General features: G+C 37.1%; 1 protein-coding gene across 1 annotated transcript; it reads right to left on the bottom strand.

The window, feature by feature from the left end:
• Positions 1-2249: 2249 nt before the first annotated feature.
• LOC136749047 (anoctamin-4-like) lies at positions 2250-15304 on the bottom strand. The gene is made up of 14 exons (XM_066702986.1): positions 15191-15304; positions 14639-14779; positions 11657-11821; positions 11405-11441; positions 10676-10787; positions 10151-10208; positions 9875-9972; positions 9502-9644; positions 5998-6150; positions 5057-5204; positions 4666-4785; positions 4101-4206; positions 3191-3399; positions 2250-2879 (listed from the first exon to the last, which is right to left on the bottom strand). Exons 1-13 carry the CDS (start codon positions 15302-15304, stop codon positions 3208-3210), a joined length of 1587 nt encoding a protein of 528 aa, XP_066559083.1. The 3' UTR covers positions 2250-2879; positions 3191-3207.
• Positions 15305-16024: the final 720 nt, after the last annotated feature.

Raw genomic sequence — 16024 nt, 5'->3', positions numbered from 1 at the left:
GTCCTGGAGTGGCCTAGCCAGTCTCCAGGCCTTAATCCCACAGAAAATCTGTGGAGGGAGCTGAAGGTTCGAGTTGCCAAACGTCAACCTCGAAACCTTAATGACTTGGAGAGGATCTGCAAAGAGGAGTGGGACAAAATCCCTCCCGAGATGTGTGCAAACCTGGTGGCCAACTACAAGAAACGTCTGACCTCTGTGATTGCCAACAAGGGTTTTGCCACCGAGTACTGAGTCGAAGGGGTCAAATACTTATTTCCCTCATTAACATGCAAATCAATTTATAACTTTTTTGAAATGCATTTTTCTGGATTTTTTTGTTGTTATTGTGTCTCTCACTGTTAAAATACACCTACCATTAAAATTATAGACTGATCATTTCTTTGTCAGTGGGCAACCGTACAGAATCAGCAGGGGATCAAATACTTTTTTCCCCCACTGTATATGTATATATAAAACCATCATTTATGTTTTTCCCTTGAGGAATGAATATATATATATATATATATATATATATATATATATATATATATATATATATATATACACACACACACACACACACACACACACACACACACACACATGACTCTCAGACCATTACATAGGGGACAACAATGCTAGCGGCACTGCACTCACAGAAGAGACCTTGCACTGAGGGGATGGGAGCTCCAGCAAATACTGCTGTAACATGTGCTTTGTTGACAATCGCAAAAAGATCACTCTTGCAGATGTGACGTGTTATGTCCAGTTGTGTTGGGTTATTTGTGAACTCGCTCTGTTGCTAGTGGGTAGTAGTCGTCAAGTCAGCAGTCAATCATGAGTGTCAGATCATGTGACTCTAGGTATCAAAGCTTAATATGCTTTCTGTGCTCATTTTCCCCCTAAGTAGTTCCCCCACCTGCTCACACAGATACTGACAGCAGACAATTTCCATGAGAAACAGTGACCTGCAAGAGTCCCAATCCCTGAGCTGAAATGTACATTATAGATTAGCAAATTACATCAAATACACTCCCTTATTTACATGAAGAGAAAAGTATTTGATCAATGCACACTAAAAGTGCTCACTTATGGCTGTGAAACTTGGTCACAAAATGCAAAAAATGTTACAGAAACTGCAGACAGCACAAAGAAGCATGGAAAGATATCTGCTTGGAATGACAAGAAGAGATAGGGTTGCAAGAACAAAATGAGACATCATTGAGAGTGAAAGTATTGAAATGGCAATGGGCCAGACACATTCAAAGATGGACAAAAGAAGCTATCAAATGGATCCCAAGAAAAGATAAAAGCTAGAGGATGACCACATAAAAGAAGGGAAGATGAAATCATAAACTTTGCCGGTTGACACAGAAAAGGGAAGTTGTGGATCGATATGGGATAATGGTGATGGTGATATATTTGAAAAAATAAACTAATTTGTTTTCCTCAGAGGTTCCAATTATTTGTTACATAATGCAAGAAATACCTGATGGTGTTGGTTTCACATTTCACACAATTAAAACAATATGTCAATCACGTGATTAAAAATCTAATTTAAGCTAATGTGCACATCTTTATTAGTAGCTGCATTGATTTCTTTCTTGCAGCTGAAGCATAACTGAGTCTTGGGCGACATGCTTTGAAACATGTAACATGGCATGTAGTGTATAAATTGACCAAATACACTATTCTTTTGAGGTTTTGTCTCTCTGCTGGGGCTGAGAGGTGTACCCAAGATAGTGGTTCGGATCCGAGAGGAGAGGATTGCACACTCTACACATACTAGTTTTCCTTGCAACGCTGGGCAACAGCCAAATTAAAAAAAGGGAGTGCAAACAGAAATTAGTAGCTGCTTGTGTCCACCTAAATTAATTAATAGTCCTGCATTTGAGATAAATTGTGTTTTTAATAGTTATATATAAAACATTAACAGAAAAATACATGTAATGGGCATGGGTATTATTTAAGTTTCCTACTACTACTCATAAAAGCCTTTGCCAATAAAGATGGGATATATACTAAAACCAGTTTTGTTTTCTGTATTGAAAAAAAAAACCTGCAGTGTACATTTCAGTGTGCATCATTTCAAATGTTATACAAAAAACGACCTGCAGTACACTTAACAAGGTAGAACATGCTTTATGTATAAGGCTGTAAATAACTTCTTTTTAAAACCAGAAAACCAGATTGCATAATTTTTTGAAAAAAATCTTGTATTTTTTTCTTTCTTGAATGCATCTGAATGTTAAACAATCTCAACCCAGTGGTACAGTTCAGATGCATTTATTTTTAAGTATTTATTGCATCACAATATACAAGCAGTAAACGTGGCTTCATGTTCATGAACTGATCCTTAATTTTAATGAAAATTCTACATTCTCTTAAATATTTGGCTATGTACAATTAAGCAATATATGTCATATCATAAATCTTTTTTAAAGGTCTCGAAATAAAAAAAGGTAGATTGTAAACAGGAGTTCCTTTTGATACAATGGAAGAGAGTATGGTATGATACTGCACAGACCATTAACTTATGCAAAAGTTTCCAATTTGTCTATTTACATTCAGTCTCTGAAGATATGTAAAACTGTAATGGAAGAAGATGCGACGTCTGAGAAAAGTAGCAAACTGTTGTAAAATGGTAGATAATACAACGTCTCTCCGAAGTACAAATTGGTGTACATTGCTGCATTGACTGGAACATGCTTGTAGTGTTAGAAACGGTTAACATGTATTGGTTGATTGCAGTATTGTTCACAGTACACCTCTTAGTAAATGTGCTGATTAGCCTGCCTTGTAAAACATCTCCTGACATGCATTGAGGTTCCTTTTCTCATTTTCCAGAAGCAACTGGGCTTCAGAGCAGGAATACGTAAACCGAGGACATGGGTTTTGACCTGCAATTAAAGATGTACAAGAAATAAACAAACAAAAAATACAGAATATATGACTTAGGCCCTGCCCACACTAGTCATTTACACTCTATTAGCTGCCTTAATGCTGCACTAAAGGTGATCAATAAAACCTCATGCAAGTATGGAATAAACTAATGCAAACTTTTAGCTATTACACTATTAATTTATGTATGATATTGAGTAGTTTATTTGGGAATTCGTGCTGTTACTGTAACTGTAGGATTGTTAGTTGTAACTCAGTACTATGGGGACACCTACTGGTAGAAAGAGGGACACTGTGGTATGACTAGTACCTTACTGAGCCTTGTATTCAGGGCCACTCATTGTGGTGAGATTTGCCATTCTTTTTTCTCTCGTTCCTCTCTTTCTGCAGGCGCTCGAGCTCTGCTTCATACATCATTTCCTGAATCAGGTACTTTTCCCGACGCATGCGATCCCTCAGGTCTTTAGGCAGGTCTGGGATCAGGTAAGAAATTAGGTTTTTGATAGTAAAAACCATGTGCTACAAAAAGGAGATAAAATAGAACCAATGAGCAACAAGTTAATGTCATATTCTGATTTGTGTGATATCTCTGACACTGCTACCATTGAACGTGAGTACGAAAGGTACTGCAAAATAGCTCCAAGCATTTTCACAATTTACATGAAATGTGTGCCTTTGAGGCTGAGATAGAGAGCAAAATATGTTTTTTTTATGATTAGTGGAATCTGGAGTGCATTAGACTTAGAGGACACACAGTGAATTAAATTTATCCAGAATTACAGCAGGATTTATGGTGCATGAAACAGTACTTTGATGATGTGAGCATTTCCCTTCAAGTGAAAACTCGACACCATCGGCAGAATTCTGCTAGTGCACCGAACTACATATATCACTGTGAGGGGCTAATTATCTCTCTGACTTGAATCAATGCCATTTTCAAAATAGATTGCACTGTAATCAGTAAATAGGGGAACAGTCTATAACTGAAAAGTATTTTAGAAGTCTCTGAAAAAAAAAAAAAAGATTTTTCTTTGTAGGTTTCCGTCACGTAACATGTAGGGAATTGGCTTTGTGTCATTTGTGAGAAGAGTGGAGGTTTTAAAATAACCCAGGTCTTTATGTCGAATTTCACTAGAATTTTGCCAACCCACAAACATCTTCTGATATCAATATAAAAGCCTATAGATACAGGTGTCTTGTATGACGGCAGAAACACTCACCTCAAACACAATGATGAATGCAAGCCGCGCTGCCAATACATGCCAGAACTGCAGAGTGTAGGCATAGGGTTCTTTGGAATTTGGAGAAGCTCTATAATCTCTGTATCTGAGGGTAGGATGAAATAAACAGTCGTCTTTTTCACCTCCACTAACACCGTTCCAATAACTGCTTTGCTTTGGCAATTAAAAACTGTTTTAGCGAATGTGTCTGGAGAAGCTGGCAGAGACACTATCCTTCATATGTAGGTTACAACACTGTGAGAGGATCAAGCATTTCAAAACACTGTATTCTAGAGAAAGCATTTTAGTTCTTAAAGGAATAAATGTGCTATTTATTTCACACACAACACGTTTCAAGAACATATTTCAATAGTTCAATTAGTTTTCAATCTGTACTGATTTCCACCCTCATGTTTCTAGTCTTCCAAGGCATTTGGTTGGTTATTTTAGGATCTAGACAGCAGTGTGTAAGAAATACATTCAAAATCCGTTCAAATCCTGGGATGATTTTTCATTTGATCTTAACTCTCCATCCCGTGGATTTTTTCATCCTAGGTTTGCCTACCTGCAGTACTTTATCGGTGAACCAAATATATCTGCTCCATCAGATCCAGGTTCGGATCGGTTTTCAAAATCTGACACTTGGAATATTGACAAGCTGGCATTTACATATCCCACCATACACCTGGACATGAAATAATAACAATAAAATTAAAAAAGCCTATTAAAGATGTAAATCATGTTTAATTCTGAATTTTTCATTCTTTCAGGCAAACACATTTTGTAGTTTTGCTGGTGGAGGTGGGTGGTGGAGGAGGAGTTACAAAGCAGGGATAAAAAAGCATTAAAAACAAAATACTCTTGTGAGCTGGATGTCCTTTACTTTTTCATTTGAATCATTACTTAATGATACACTACTACTTATAGCAATAACAACAACAACAACATTGACTGACCTTTCTCCGGCTTGTCCTTGTCCTGCACATGGTCCGTATTTATATGCGTAGACCAGTCGGGGGATAAAGTCGGAGGTCACCGCTATGACAAAAGCATTTGTAATGACAGAGAGAATTCCTATCCCTTCCAGAATCCCATACCAGATTCCTGAAAGAGAAAAACACACTTGAGATCACATTGGATCAGGAAGGGTGAAAGGTGTTTATGGTGTTGACTGATCGATGAATCTGTGACCCACTGACTTTTTTCATTTATTAGTTTGCCAACCACAATAACACAAGCAAACAAACTGCTGGTGTTTGCTTTTACATTTCCTACCACTGTAGCTTGTGGATTTGATTTCAGATGATTCACTTATATCCTTTTAGTATAAGCTGTTCTGTTGTTTCATCTCACAATCCAAAAAGAAATTAAAGACTTAGTTATAGTGGGAGAAAAAAACTCAATTATTCCTAGAGAATCAATAACAGGCTGTGCCATGTTAAACCTCATATAATTAAAAGCAATCTATCTTACAAAGGTGTTAATACTTTTGTGGTCTTTTCATGGTACATTGCTTCGTGCTGTGGTCCACCAAGAAACGAGGCTCCAAGAAATACTGCTCAGTTGATTACTTGATATTAAGTACACAGCTGCTTTTCAATCTCAGAGCTGTTCCTGTGAACATATACACCACAACTATTTCATTGGTTTAAAAAAGCAGGAACTCCTTCAGGATTCGTAGGAATTACGCATTTTATTTTTAAAACAGAAGGCAGATTAAATGTCTGCAGTTTAATAATGCAAAATTATACTCTTATTCTATTGTATACTATCATCTGTATAGTATATATATATATATATATATATATATATATATATATTTAAAATAAACAAATATTTTGTCACCTGAAAGACCTTTTGATAAGAAGACTAAATATATACAAAGTTAAAGTCTTACCTATATCTTTGGCTCTTGAGGCTAAAGGCCGTCTCCACTGTGTAACAAATTTATAAGCGTCTAGGCGGATCTCGATGATGTTGTTCAATAAGGCTAACACTGGTGCCAAAGGAAATGCTGCCACAAATATGGTTGTGAAGCCAAACTGTAGAACTAAAACAAGCAAAGATACACAGTCACATTAAGTGCAAGTCAATGCCATTCCACATGCTTTACAAAAACAGGAATCCAGCACGTAAAGGTGGTAAATGGATGAGCACAAACACACCTGATTTAGGAAGAAGATACAGAAGACTCTACAGTAAATAATAAAGTTAAACTTGATCGTCTTTTGGGATCCTTGTGGGTATTTATCCTCTGTGAATCACCCGTCCATGTGCAAACATGTCTGTCAATAGTTCTAAGGATGCCATGACATTTTCTATTTGGCATCAAGCACATGAAAGAAAATAATCCCTTTAACTACTGGTGTGGAAAACAGTTTTGTTAACATGTGTAAGATTTAAATAATTAAAAATCATTGATACTTAATGATATTTAATGGATTCTATACCTATCCATCGATCTATCCATCTATACATCATCCTTATCATCAGCCTATATCGATCCACTGCTGGATAAAGGCCTCCCTAATATATATCAAACCATATCAGAAAAAAACAGAGAATGAAAAATACTGCTGTAATTTTACTAACACATTCTCACACTTCCAGTTGTCTTTGTTCTGCCACTGTAATGGCCTTAAAAACAGCAACACTTAATTCTGTTTCTGTACTTTAATTTTAAAGCAACACAACAATTATTTGTTTGGGATTATTATTATTATTATTATTATTATTATTTGGGGATATTTTGGTTTCCATTATCAAATTCATTAAAATTAGGAGATGAACAAGACAAAAAAATGCTCATGTTGCCAGTGGGCATTTATCTCCATTGGGGCAAATGGCATCCCTGAAAATGCACAGGATGGGTGAGGAACAACAGTTGATAGAGGTGAAAAATAAAAATGATGAAAGACTCAACAACTGCACAGCTCCAGTTTTGAGACAGGATTATTAATCATGTACTCCAGGGTATGCTCCCCCCCCCCCCCCCGTGTGTTTGTTTGATTGTTTTGTTTTTACTGAAAGGCAACATAAACCTTTAGAAATTAGATACAAAAGCTTGTTTTCAACCTAAGGTGAAAAATGTAAGCATAGAAACAAGGAGTCCTAAAGTCAATGTATAGCATCAGCATATTTAAAGAAATAGATTACACTCCAGCAGCATAATACTGTTTTGTATAGAATTATTCTGTCCATTTGGATTATTATTGCGCTTTTCAATCCCGGCTCCCTGTTCTCTATTCTAATCTTTTGGGTTTCATCATCCACTTGTCCCGTTTCTCTGCATATGCTCTTCAACACTAGACTACTAAATTGAAAATGCTGAAACGTCTATATAGAAGGGGCTTTTATTTCAGGCATTAGCCAATAAGAGGCTAACACTAAATTATCAATTTGAAAATGCCACTGCTGGTTAAGAATCAATATAGATATCACCAGACACAACTGAACATAAGATGGATAAATATCTTCATAATCACATTAAGCATGCTTATACAATTTCCATTTATGTTACTACTGCTTGATAGTTATAAAGAATAACCTTTATCAAATGTAGGCCTGAGTCAAAGAGCATTAGCAATTGCAAGTGTGTTCGTTAAAGCAAACTGCACAACCTATAACGTGCACAGTTGGAAAACTATGCAAGGTGATGTCTTACAATCAGGAATCCATTTGAGCCACGGAAATCATTTAAACTCAGATTTACAGTAATGCTTATAACTTTCTAAATGTTTGAGGTGAATAAATAATTCTGTCTCTCGGCTGCATCGTTCACACTTAGTTGTACAAAGAAGCATACATGAGATCACTAGCACAGATGGCTTTTACAGGTCGTCGCAATAAAACAAAACAATCAGACGAAACTGGAATAATTTAATTTAGCACGATACCTTCACATAGGGCACCAGTAGTGAGTAAGTTTTTTTGTAAATTGACCTCTCTCAGGACATACAGATTACATTTAGATGTATTGGACCTACAATGCAGAAAAGCCCTGAGGGTAATCTCTCTTCATATTACTGTCAGTTTCCTACCTTCTTAAGGTTATGAAGAATTTGGCCACACCAGTCAATCACAATAGCATTGTGACATTTTTGATGTCCAGGTTATGCCCATGACAAACAGAAAAGTATAGACATTGTTGATATGGGTTCCCATTTTCAGATTTCAGATTCTGCATTTATGTTTTACATTTTTTTTTTTTTCCCCTTAAGGCATTTACTGAACACAGATAAATATATAGTTTTTTACCTCTTGCAAAATCAGTATCATCATAGATAACTAAAACATGAATTAATGATGTATAGCAAAAACATATGCATGTTTGCTTCCAAGGGATTCACAGCTGTTAATAATCTTTGTTTCATTAGAAATGTGGCAAAACCTGATGCGAAATAATTTCTTAATATAATTTATAATAGAAAATGACTTTACATGAAAACAATTTAAAATTAACCCCTTATAACCAATTTGATAAATTACTTACCACCCATCTTACAGAAAAGGAGAAATAAAGGGAGTGGGGGTATAACTCTCTGTGAGCAGATCCGTTTAGGTTTGTCCACAAACCATTTTTGATTGACAATAGGCAAGCTCAGAAAAATATAGCTTATTCCCATCAGATTTGATAAGTGCACTCACATTTGGCAAAAAAAAAAGAAAAAAAAATCTATCCCAAACAAGCAATAGGTGCCAATTCAATTAACTGGGTGTGGAAGTGTCAGGTGCTTTTTAAACAAGTGGGAACTGGCCTAGGGAGATTGCTGCAGTCTAAGGCACAAAATGCTTTCCAATGAACTGCTTCTGTAATCCCACAAAACAAAACGAAGCTGCATACATTTTCACCTCACATTTATGAATGAGATGAGTCAGGCATTTTCAGACCTCAGAAACACTTTCAAACCTAGAACCTGCATAAGCACACATTAGACACAGAAAAATAATAAAAAGAATTGAAGGGAATGGAGATACCTACAGCGCTCTCTAAAAAAGTGAAGTAACACCTCTAAACCCAAATTAATTTTATATCTATATCTATCTATCTATCTATCTATCTATCTATCTATCTATCTATCTATATGTAGATAGATAGATAGATAGATAGACAGATAGATAGATAGATAGATAGATATAGATATAACATTTATATATATATATATATATATATATATATATATATATATATATATATATATATATATATATATATATATATATATATAATTAACCAGTGGTAGATAGGGATATAGGGGATATAAACTAGTAAGTGTGAAATTCAAACCAAAAGGAGAACCCCCCAGTGCTTATGAAGATGCGAGGGTAAAAAAACAGTTCCTAGCCCAAAGCAGATTCAGAGCAAGAGACTGGCAGTGATAATTTATAGGAATGTACGTACTCATCTCCAAGTATTCATCAAACAGTCCATAGGCATTCATAGGCTGGAGATTGTAGTCCTTTTCCCACTGAGGGAATCTAGCCTTAATTTTGTGGCCGTGCTCTTGTCTCAACCTCCGTCGTGTCCACCAGTTCTGGATCAGCCTGCCGGCACAAACCACCATGAGATTCTCAACATGTGTCATGCCTCACCACCTTTTTTTCCTGCTTACCTCCTCTGTTTGAAAGCCTCATTAAACAGCTCAGCCCAGCTACCGCTAACCCAGGCGAAAGGATATGGAAATGTATGCATCATTTAACATGGTAAGTGTAGGAGTGAATTGCCCCTGCATTATACATTAAAGCATACTGCAATAGATATCTCCCTTACTTACGGGTAACCAAGCTCCATGAAGTTATTCCATGTCTGCTTGAGCACCATGATGATACCCATCTGCATGCAAAGGTCTATAAGGCATCCACTAGGGTGACACTGTAATACAAAGTCAGACATGGTAACGAGAACAACAATGCCAGCGTAAATACAGAATTTTTGAGTTAAAAGGGATTGCGAAAATAGCACTGATACTACATGTTGGGAGGTGTTTTCAAGTGTGAAACATCTGCTTTACCAGAGTCCAGTTTCCTTTAGTCAGTGGCAGTTTACTCACCTCTTCTAGTTTCCATCTATTTATGAGCCTCATGTAGGCACCTGGACGCCCCGTGAATCTAACAGACAGAAAAGATTAGATTTTTCGATCATAAAGCACGGAATAGCTGATGCCTAGCGATTTCAAATATGCTCATAAATCTTTTATCTTTTCTTTCAAACATGTAGATTACGAGCTGCCAACAGGTACAGTTTTGGTGCTTTTGATTGACACTTTCTTGATGAACTGCTGAGACCTGGGATTAGGCAATAATATCTATCCCTTAAAAAATATGTAATCGCTGGAAAATGGTAAAATATAAATGAAAACAAAAATCACTACAATATTTTAATCGATACTTAGAACATCTGCAAATAACCTAGATACAATAATATGATAGTGTTTCAAACATTTTCTTTTATAACACATGTCTATAACAGCTCTGTTTCTAATGTATAGTACTTTTTGCATTCTCTTGACATTGCAGGTGCTGCGTCAGGACAGTCTCTGTGTAAACGCTGTGCAGTGGGCTTGAATGAGCCTTACCTTCCTAAGAAGAAGGCAATATAAAATGTTGAGCTGTTCAGATTGACAAACTGAAACAGAAACATTTTCAAAGTAAAGCTGTTCTCCCATTCAGACTCTGTACGTGGCTGCTCTGTAAAGAGTAAAATATCACACATGGGAAATTTGGAAAAAAAAAAAATATAATCTTGAAATGGTGACTTAAATTCCTTCCCCGAGCATTATTTTAAATGGATAAATTAGTATTGATGCAGGGCAAACTACTGCTAATGTATGACAGAAAAGAGGCACTGGTATAACAGTCATTTAAAAGTTGAAGACTGTATTAGTTTATGCTGCCTTGATCATTATTGAAGGAATTAAAACAAACAAAAAACACAGGGTAGGCATTGATGCTTTGGGATACATTAACATAATTTACATATAGCTGTGTGTTTTATTAGAAATGCTTAATTGAGAATTCAGCTAAGTAAATGTATTGAAAATGTGATGATCATCTTTGCACGAGAGTTGCAAAATACACCTGCTTCATCCATTTGGAATTTCTCTTGAATATAACAGGATATTTTCAACACACACATAAAAAGGAATTGGGGTGAACATAAACAAATATATAAAATGTTTTCACAGTTGTGATTTATGCAATGCAGTGTTTCAAACTGCCAGATAGATGCATTGTAAATAAATTAACCAAAATCAATAATAAAAAAAAAATAATGTATACAAATTTCAGAATTTCCTGACGCTTACCTAAATTTGTAAGTAGAAGGGCAACTTTTTCATATAACTGTAAAAAGAAGAGAGAAATGGACATGGAATGCATGCTTTTAGAAGGCACTGTCACATTGCTCACCTACATAAAGATACAAAACCAAGCTACAAATGCCTATTGAAAGTGAAAGAAAATGCTTTAAAAACACTTGCTTTTTAAAAGGCAGAGGGTGTGTTTGTGTGTGTGTTGGGGGGTCATTTATAGGCTCAGTGCAATTGCTGCACACTTACCACATTCAGCAGCATGATAATGCAGAAGTTTATGCACACTGCGGTCCCTGTAGTTGCAACCTGAGAGTTATTCCTGATTAAAGCCCAGTCAAAGGCCGCGAAAGTGCTCACAGTCACCACACGGTAGATAACGATTCCAAACACAGCTGCGATCACCACTAGGATCTGCAAAGTCCAAAAAGCCAGTCACTTAGAGTCATCTTACAGGTCTGTTTCCACTTCTTCCAGTTTAATAGGTAAACTATGAATTATCAGTCCTTATTTGTTTATTATTCTAAATTGAGTGCAAATATTATCCAGCTGCAGACAGGGAATGCCCACATTCGATATGACATCATTAAAAATTGACAGATGTTTCTCACTTGAAAGAGGGTTGACAGGAAATTGATGTGCAGGTGAAATAATTATGTATTGTGTCAGGGCTGTGCTCTTCTCTTCGTTGATGTCATTGTGGATTTTCAGGTCCTGAAAGTGTAAGAGTAACCAGGCAAATCTATAAATATACTGTTGTTCCACAATGTTATCCATATCTCAAACCCTGGATTCAGTTTTGAGTGTAGTACAGTAAGTAAGCAAGATCTCTCAGTGGTCCAGGCACTGGTCTTGATGTAATCAGCTGTAGTGAACTTCTGAACTTCAGCTACTTATGAATGCTGGATTTACCACTTAATCGTTACTGCTGGGGCAATAAAGAGCCAGACAATATTACTCTGTTAGGTATTAACATGATAAATCCTTTAGGAATACAACCCATTTTCAATTATTGACAATGTACTAACAGTGCAGGATTGTTGCATCTAGATACTGCCTGACAGTCCTTAACTGACCCAGGGAGATCTTTTTGTTTTAGTGTTTTCTGGGTCGAGGTACAGTACTGTGCAAAGGTTTTAGGTAGGTGTGAAAAAATGCTGTAAAGTAAGAATGCTTTCAAAAACAGACATGTTAATAGATTATATTTATCAATTAACAAAATGCAAAGTGAATGAACAGAAGAAAAATCTCCATCAAATCAATATTTGGTGTGACCACCCTTTGCCTTCAAAACAGCATCAATTCTTCTAGGTACACTTGCACACAGTTTTTGAAGGAACTCGGCAGGTAGGTTGGCCCAAACATCTTGGAGAACTAACCACAGTTCTTCTGTGGTTTTAGGCAGCCTCAGTTGCTTCTCTCTCTCCATGTAATACCAGACAGACTCGATGATGTTGAGATCAGGGCTCTGTGGGGGCCATACCATCACTTCCAGGACTCCTTGTTCTTCTTTACGCTGAAGATAGTTCTTAATGAGTGTCGCTGTATGTTTGGGGTCGTTGTCATGCTGCAGAATAAATTTGGGACCAATCAGATGCCTACCTGATGGTATTGCATGATGGATAAGTATCTGCCTGTACTACTCAGCATTGAGGAGACCATTCATTCTGACCAAATCCCCAACTCCATTTGCAGAAATGCAGCCCTAAACTTGCAAGGAACCTCCACCATGCTTCACTGCTGCCTGCAGACACTCATTCGTGTACTGCTCTCCAGCCCTTCGGCGAACAAACTGACTTCTGCTACAGCCAAATATTTCAAATTTTGACTCATCAAATGGGTGCTGCCATTTTTCTGCACCCCAGTTCCTGTGTTTTCGTGCATTGTTGAGTCGCTTGGCCTTGTTGCCATGTCAGAGGTATAGCTTTTTGGGCGCAAGTCTTCCATGAAGGCCACTTCTGACCAGACTTCTCCGGACAGTAGATGGGTGTACCAGGGTCCCACTGTTTTCTGCCAATTCTGAGATGATGTCACTGATGGACATCTTCCGATTGAGAAGGGAAGTAAGCATGATGTGTCTTTCATCTGCTGCAGTAAGTTTCCTTGGCCGACCACTGCGCCTCGGTCCTCAATGTTGCCCGTTTCTTTGTGCTTCTTCAAAAGAGCTTGGACAGCACATCTGGAAACCCCTGTCTGCCTTGACATTTCTGCCTGGGAGAGACCTTGCTGATGCAGTATAACTACCTTGTGTCTTGTTGCTGCGCTCAGTCTTGCCATGGTGTATGACTTTTGACAGTAAACTGTCTTCTGCATCCTCACCTTGTTAGCTGAGTTTGACTGTTCCTCACCCAGTTTTATTCCTCTTACACAGTGGTTTCTGTTTCAGTTAATTATTGTGTTTCAACCTACATATTGAATTGATGATCATTAGCACCTGTTTGGTATAATTGTTTAATCATACACCTGACTATATGCCTACAAAATCCCTGACTTTGTGCAAGTGTACCTAGAAGAACAAGGGTGGTCACGCCAAATATGTATTTGATGTAGATTTTTCTTCTGTTCACTCACTTTGCATTTAGTTAATTGATAAATATAATCTATTAACATGTCTATTTCTGAAAGCATTCTTACTTTACAGCATTTTTTTACACCTGCCTAAAACTTTTGCACAGTACTATATATATTCATATTTTTGGTGCATGGTACATGTTACCCAATCATAGACTAGGATTAAACTGGTGGAGCAATAGGATTCAAATCTATTGCTGAAAATCACCCAGAGAAAACCAATCTAAATCAAATTCAAGAGGAAGGGACAAATGTGCAGGTTTGCTACTCAGAGGATGCGATTCCCCTGGAGACTGAAATAATGCCAGCTGTGAAAATGGTGTCTTTTGAGTGTTTAAAACCAATCATTTATGTTACCAGAATAATCAGCTTGGGGCAGTTTCTTCTTGTAAGAAGGTCCTAGCCATGCCTTTGCTTTCTGAGAAATGCTCTTTGAAAATCTGCATGTGTTTCACATGCTTATCTGTGCATGAATACCCTTCTCTCTGCTCCTTGTGTTTCTCCAAAGCTCAGCCAGGCTCCTGCTGTGCTGTACCATCTTACCATGCAATGACAGCAGCACACTGAAGTACAATTCTCGGTACCTGGTGCTGAATGAGTCGAATACATAGGCCCCTCCCCCGGACGTATTTTGTAGCACAACAAGCCACGGTGACTAACCATGAAGAATATCCCCGATGCTGACACGATCAGTCTGCTGCATTTGTCTGTGAAAGCTTGATAAGGCTCTGGTTTCCCAGATATTGGATTCATTCTCTCCTTCTTTGAATATTTGGCTTCAAACTGAGGGCGGATTTCTTCCTGTAAAACGACACACACAAGCTGGAGTCTGACTTGACCACAGCAAAAGGCAGTACTATCTTCAATCATTTTAGGCACGGGTCAGATCCATCAAATGAACATTAAGTTAACAAAATAGCTTTCCTGTTTTGTAGACTGCATTTGTATTTGCCTTAGCAGATTTAATAGCTGCCTTTATGTATCAATATTTATCGGTTTAAAGCAAATGAGGATCATTTCCTATCATTTTGAAATGTTATTCTACTGTCAATAAAATATATTATGGTTGCAGTCAGGGGATAGTGAATAAATGCAAAAACACTAACTAACAATGTGCATTGCTTCTGCAAATTAATTGAGTACACAAATTCTTTAACGAAACATGAGCAACAATAAACCTCTGTGTCAGATCGAAACAACAGAGTGCCAGACCTCCTCCTCCTCCCAGTCAATCAGGTCCCAGTCGTAGGCGATCACGGCCCGTCTCCGCTTCCAGAACTCTAGGAAGACTGTCGCTGAAACACACAGCACCGATATTCTAAGCATTGCAAAGAATTGAGGGATACCATGGCTAAAGCATATATATATATATATATATATATATATATATATATATATATGATCACAGCACCAATTAGAAGAGTCCTGCAGGATAAACCATACATCAAATCTGCAATTATCAGTGGTTACTCTGTTAAACGGCATTAGATTAATGCACACAATCTTATTTCGTTTGCCCATCGACAGAGGATTAAAAAAGCACTGAACTTCATTTAAGATTTATTTACTGGATTGATTAATAATTGAAATAAACAGGAGCATTAGAGCCTTGGAACCATGGAAGAAATTAATGGAAAATAAAAAAGCTTTCACAAAGGACATCTACACATAGTAACTGATAGTCACTAGGGAATATCTTCTCTTAGAGTGAATTTATTCCACCTCCCCCAACACAAATTTAATGGTTTATTTCTGGCTATTGATGTGCAACAACCCCTCCACCTGAACCTTATATAATGATTTACTGGCGTTGAATGATTTACATTGTTTTTGCTTTATTGATTGCTGTAAACTGTGGAAAAAACTGTGGAAAAAACTGAAAAAACCAACCTTCTCAAAAGACTTTTCTCTGCTCTTACAACTTTCTGATTTACACACTCAAATATTAATATCCCAACAGCCTAGGGCAAGAACTCCTGGCAGATATGGATGAGAAAATGCAAGTGTGGTTTCCAGGCAGGCAACATGGTGTAAAGTTAATTTTAA

This window comes from Amia ocellicauda, chromosome 5 (genome assembly GCF_036373705.1).
Source record: "Amia ocellicauda isolate fAmiCal2 chromosome 5, fAmiCal2.hap1, whole genome shotgun sequence".
Taxonomy (NCBI): domain Eukaryota; kingdom Metazoa; phylum Chordata; class Actinopteri; order Amiiformes; family Amiidae; genus Amia; species Amia ocellicauda.
Note: the sequence above shows the minus strand (reverse complement) of the source record. Positions and strands in the feature narration are given on the sequence as shown.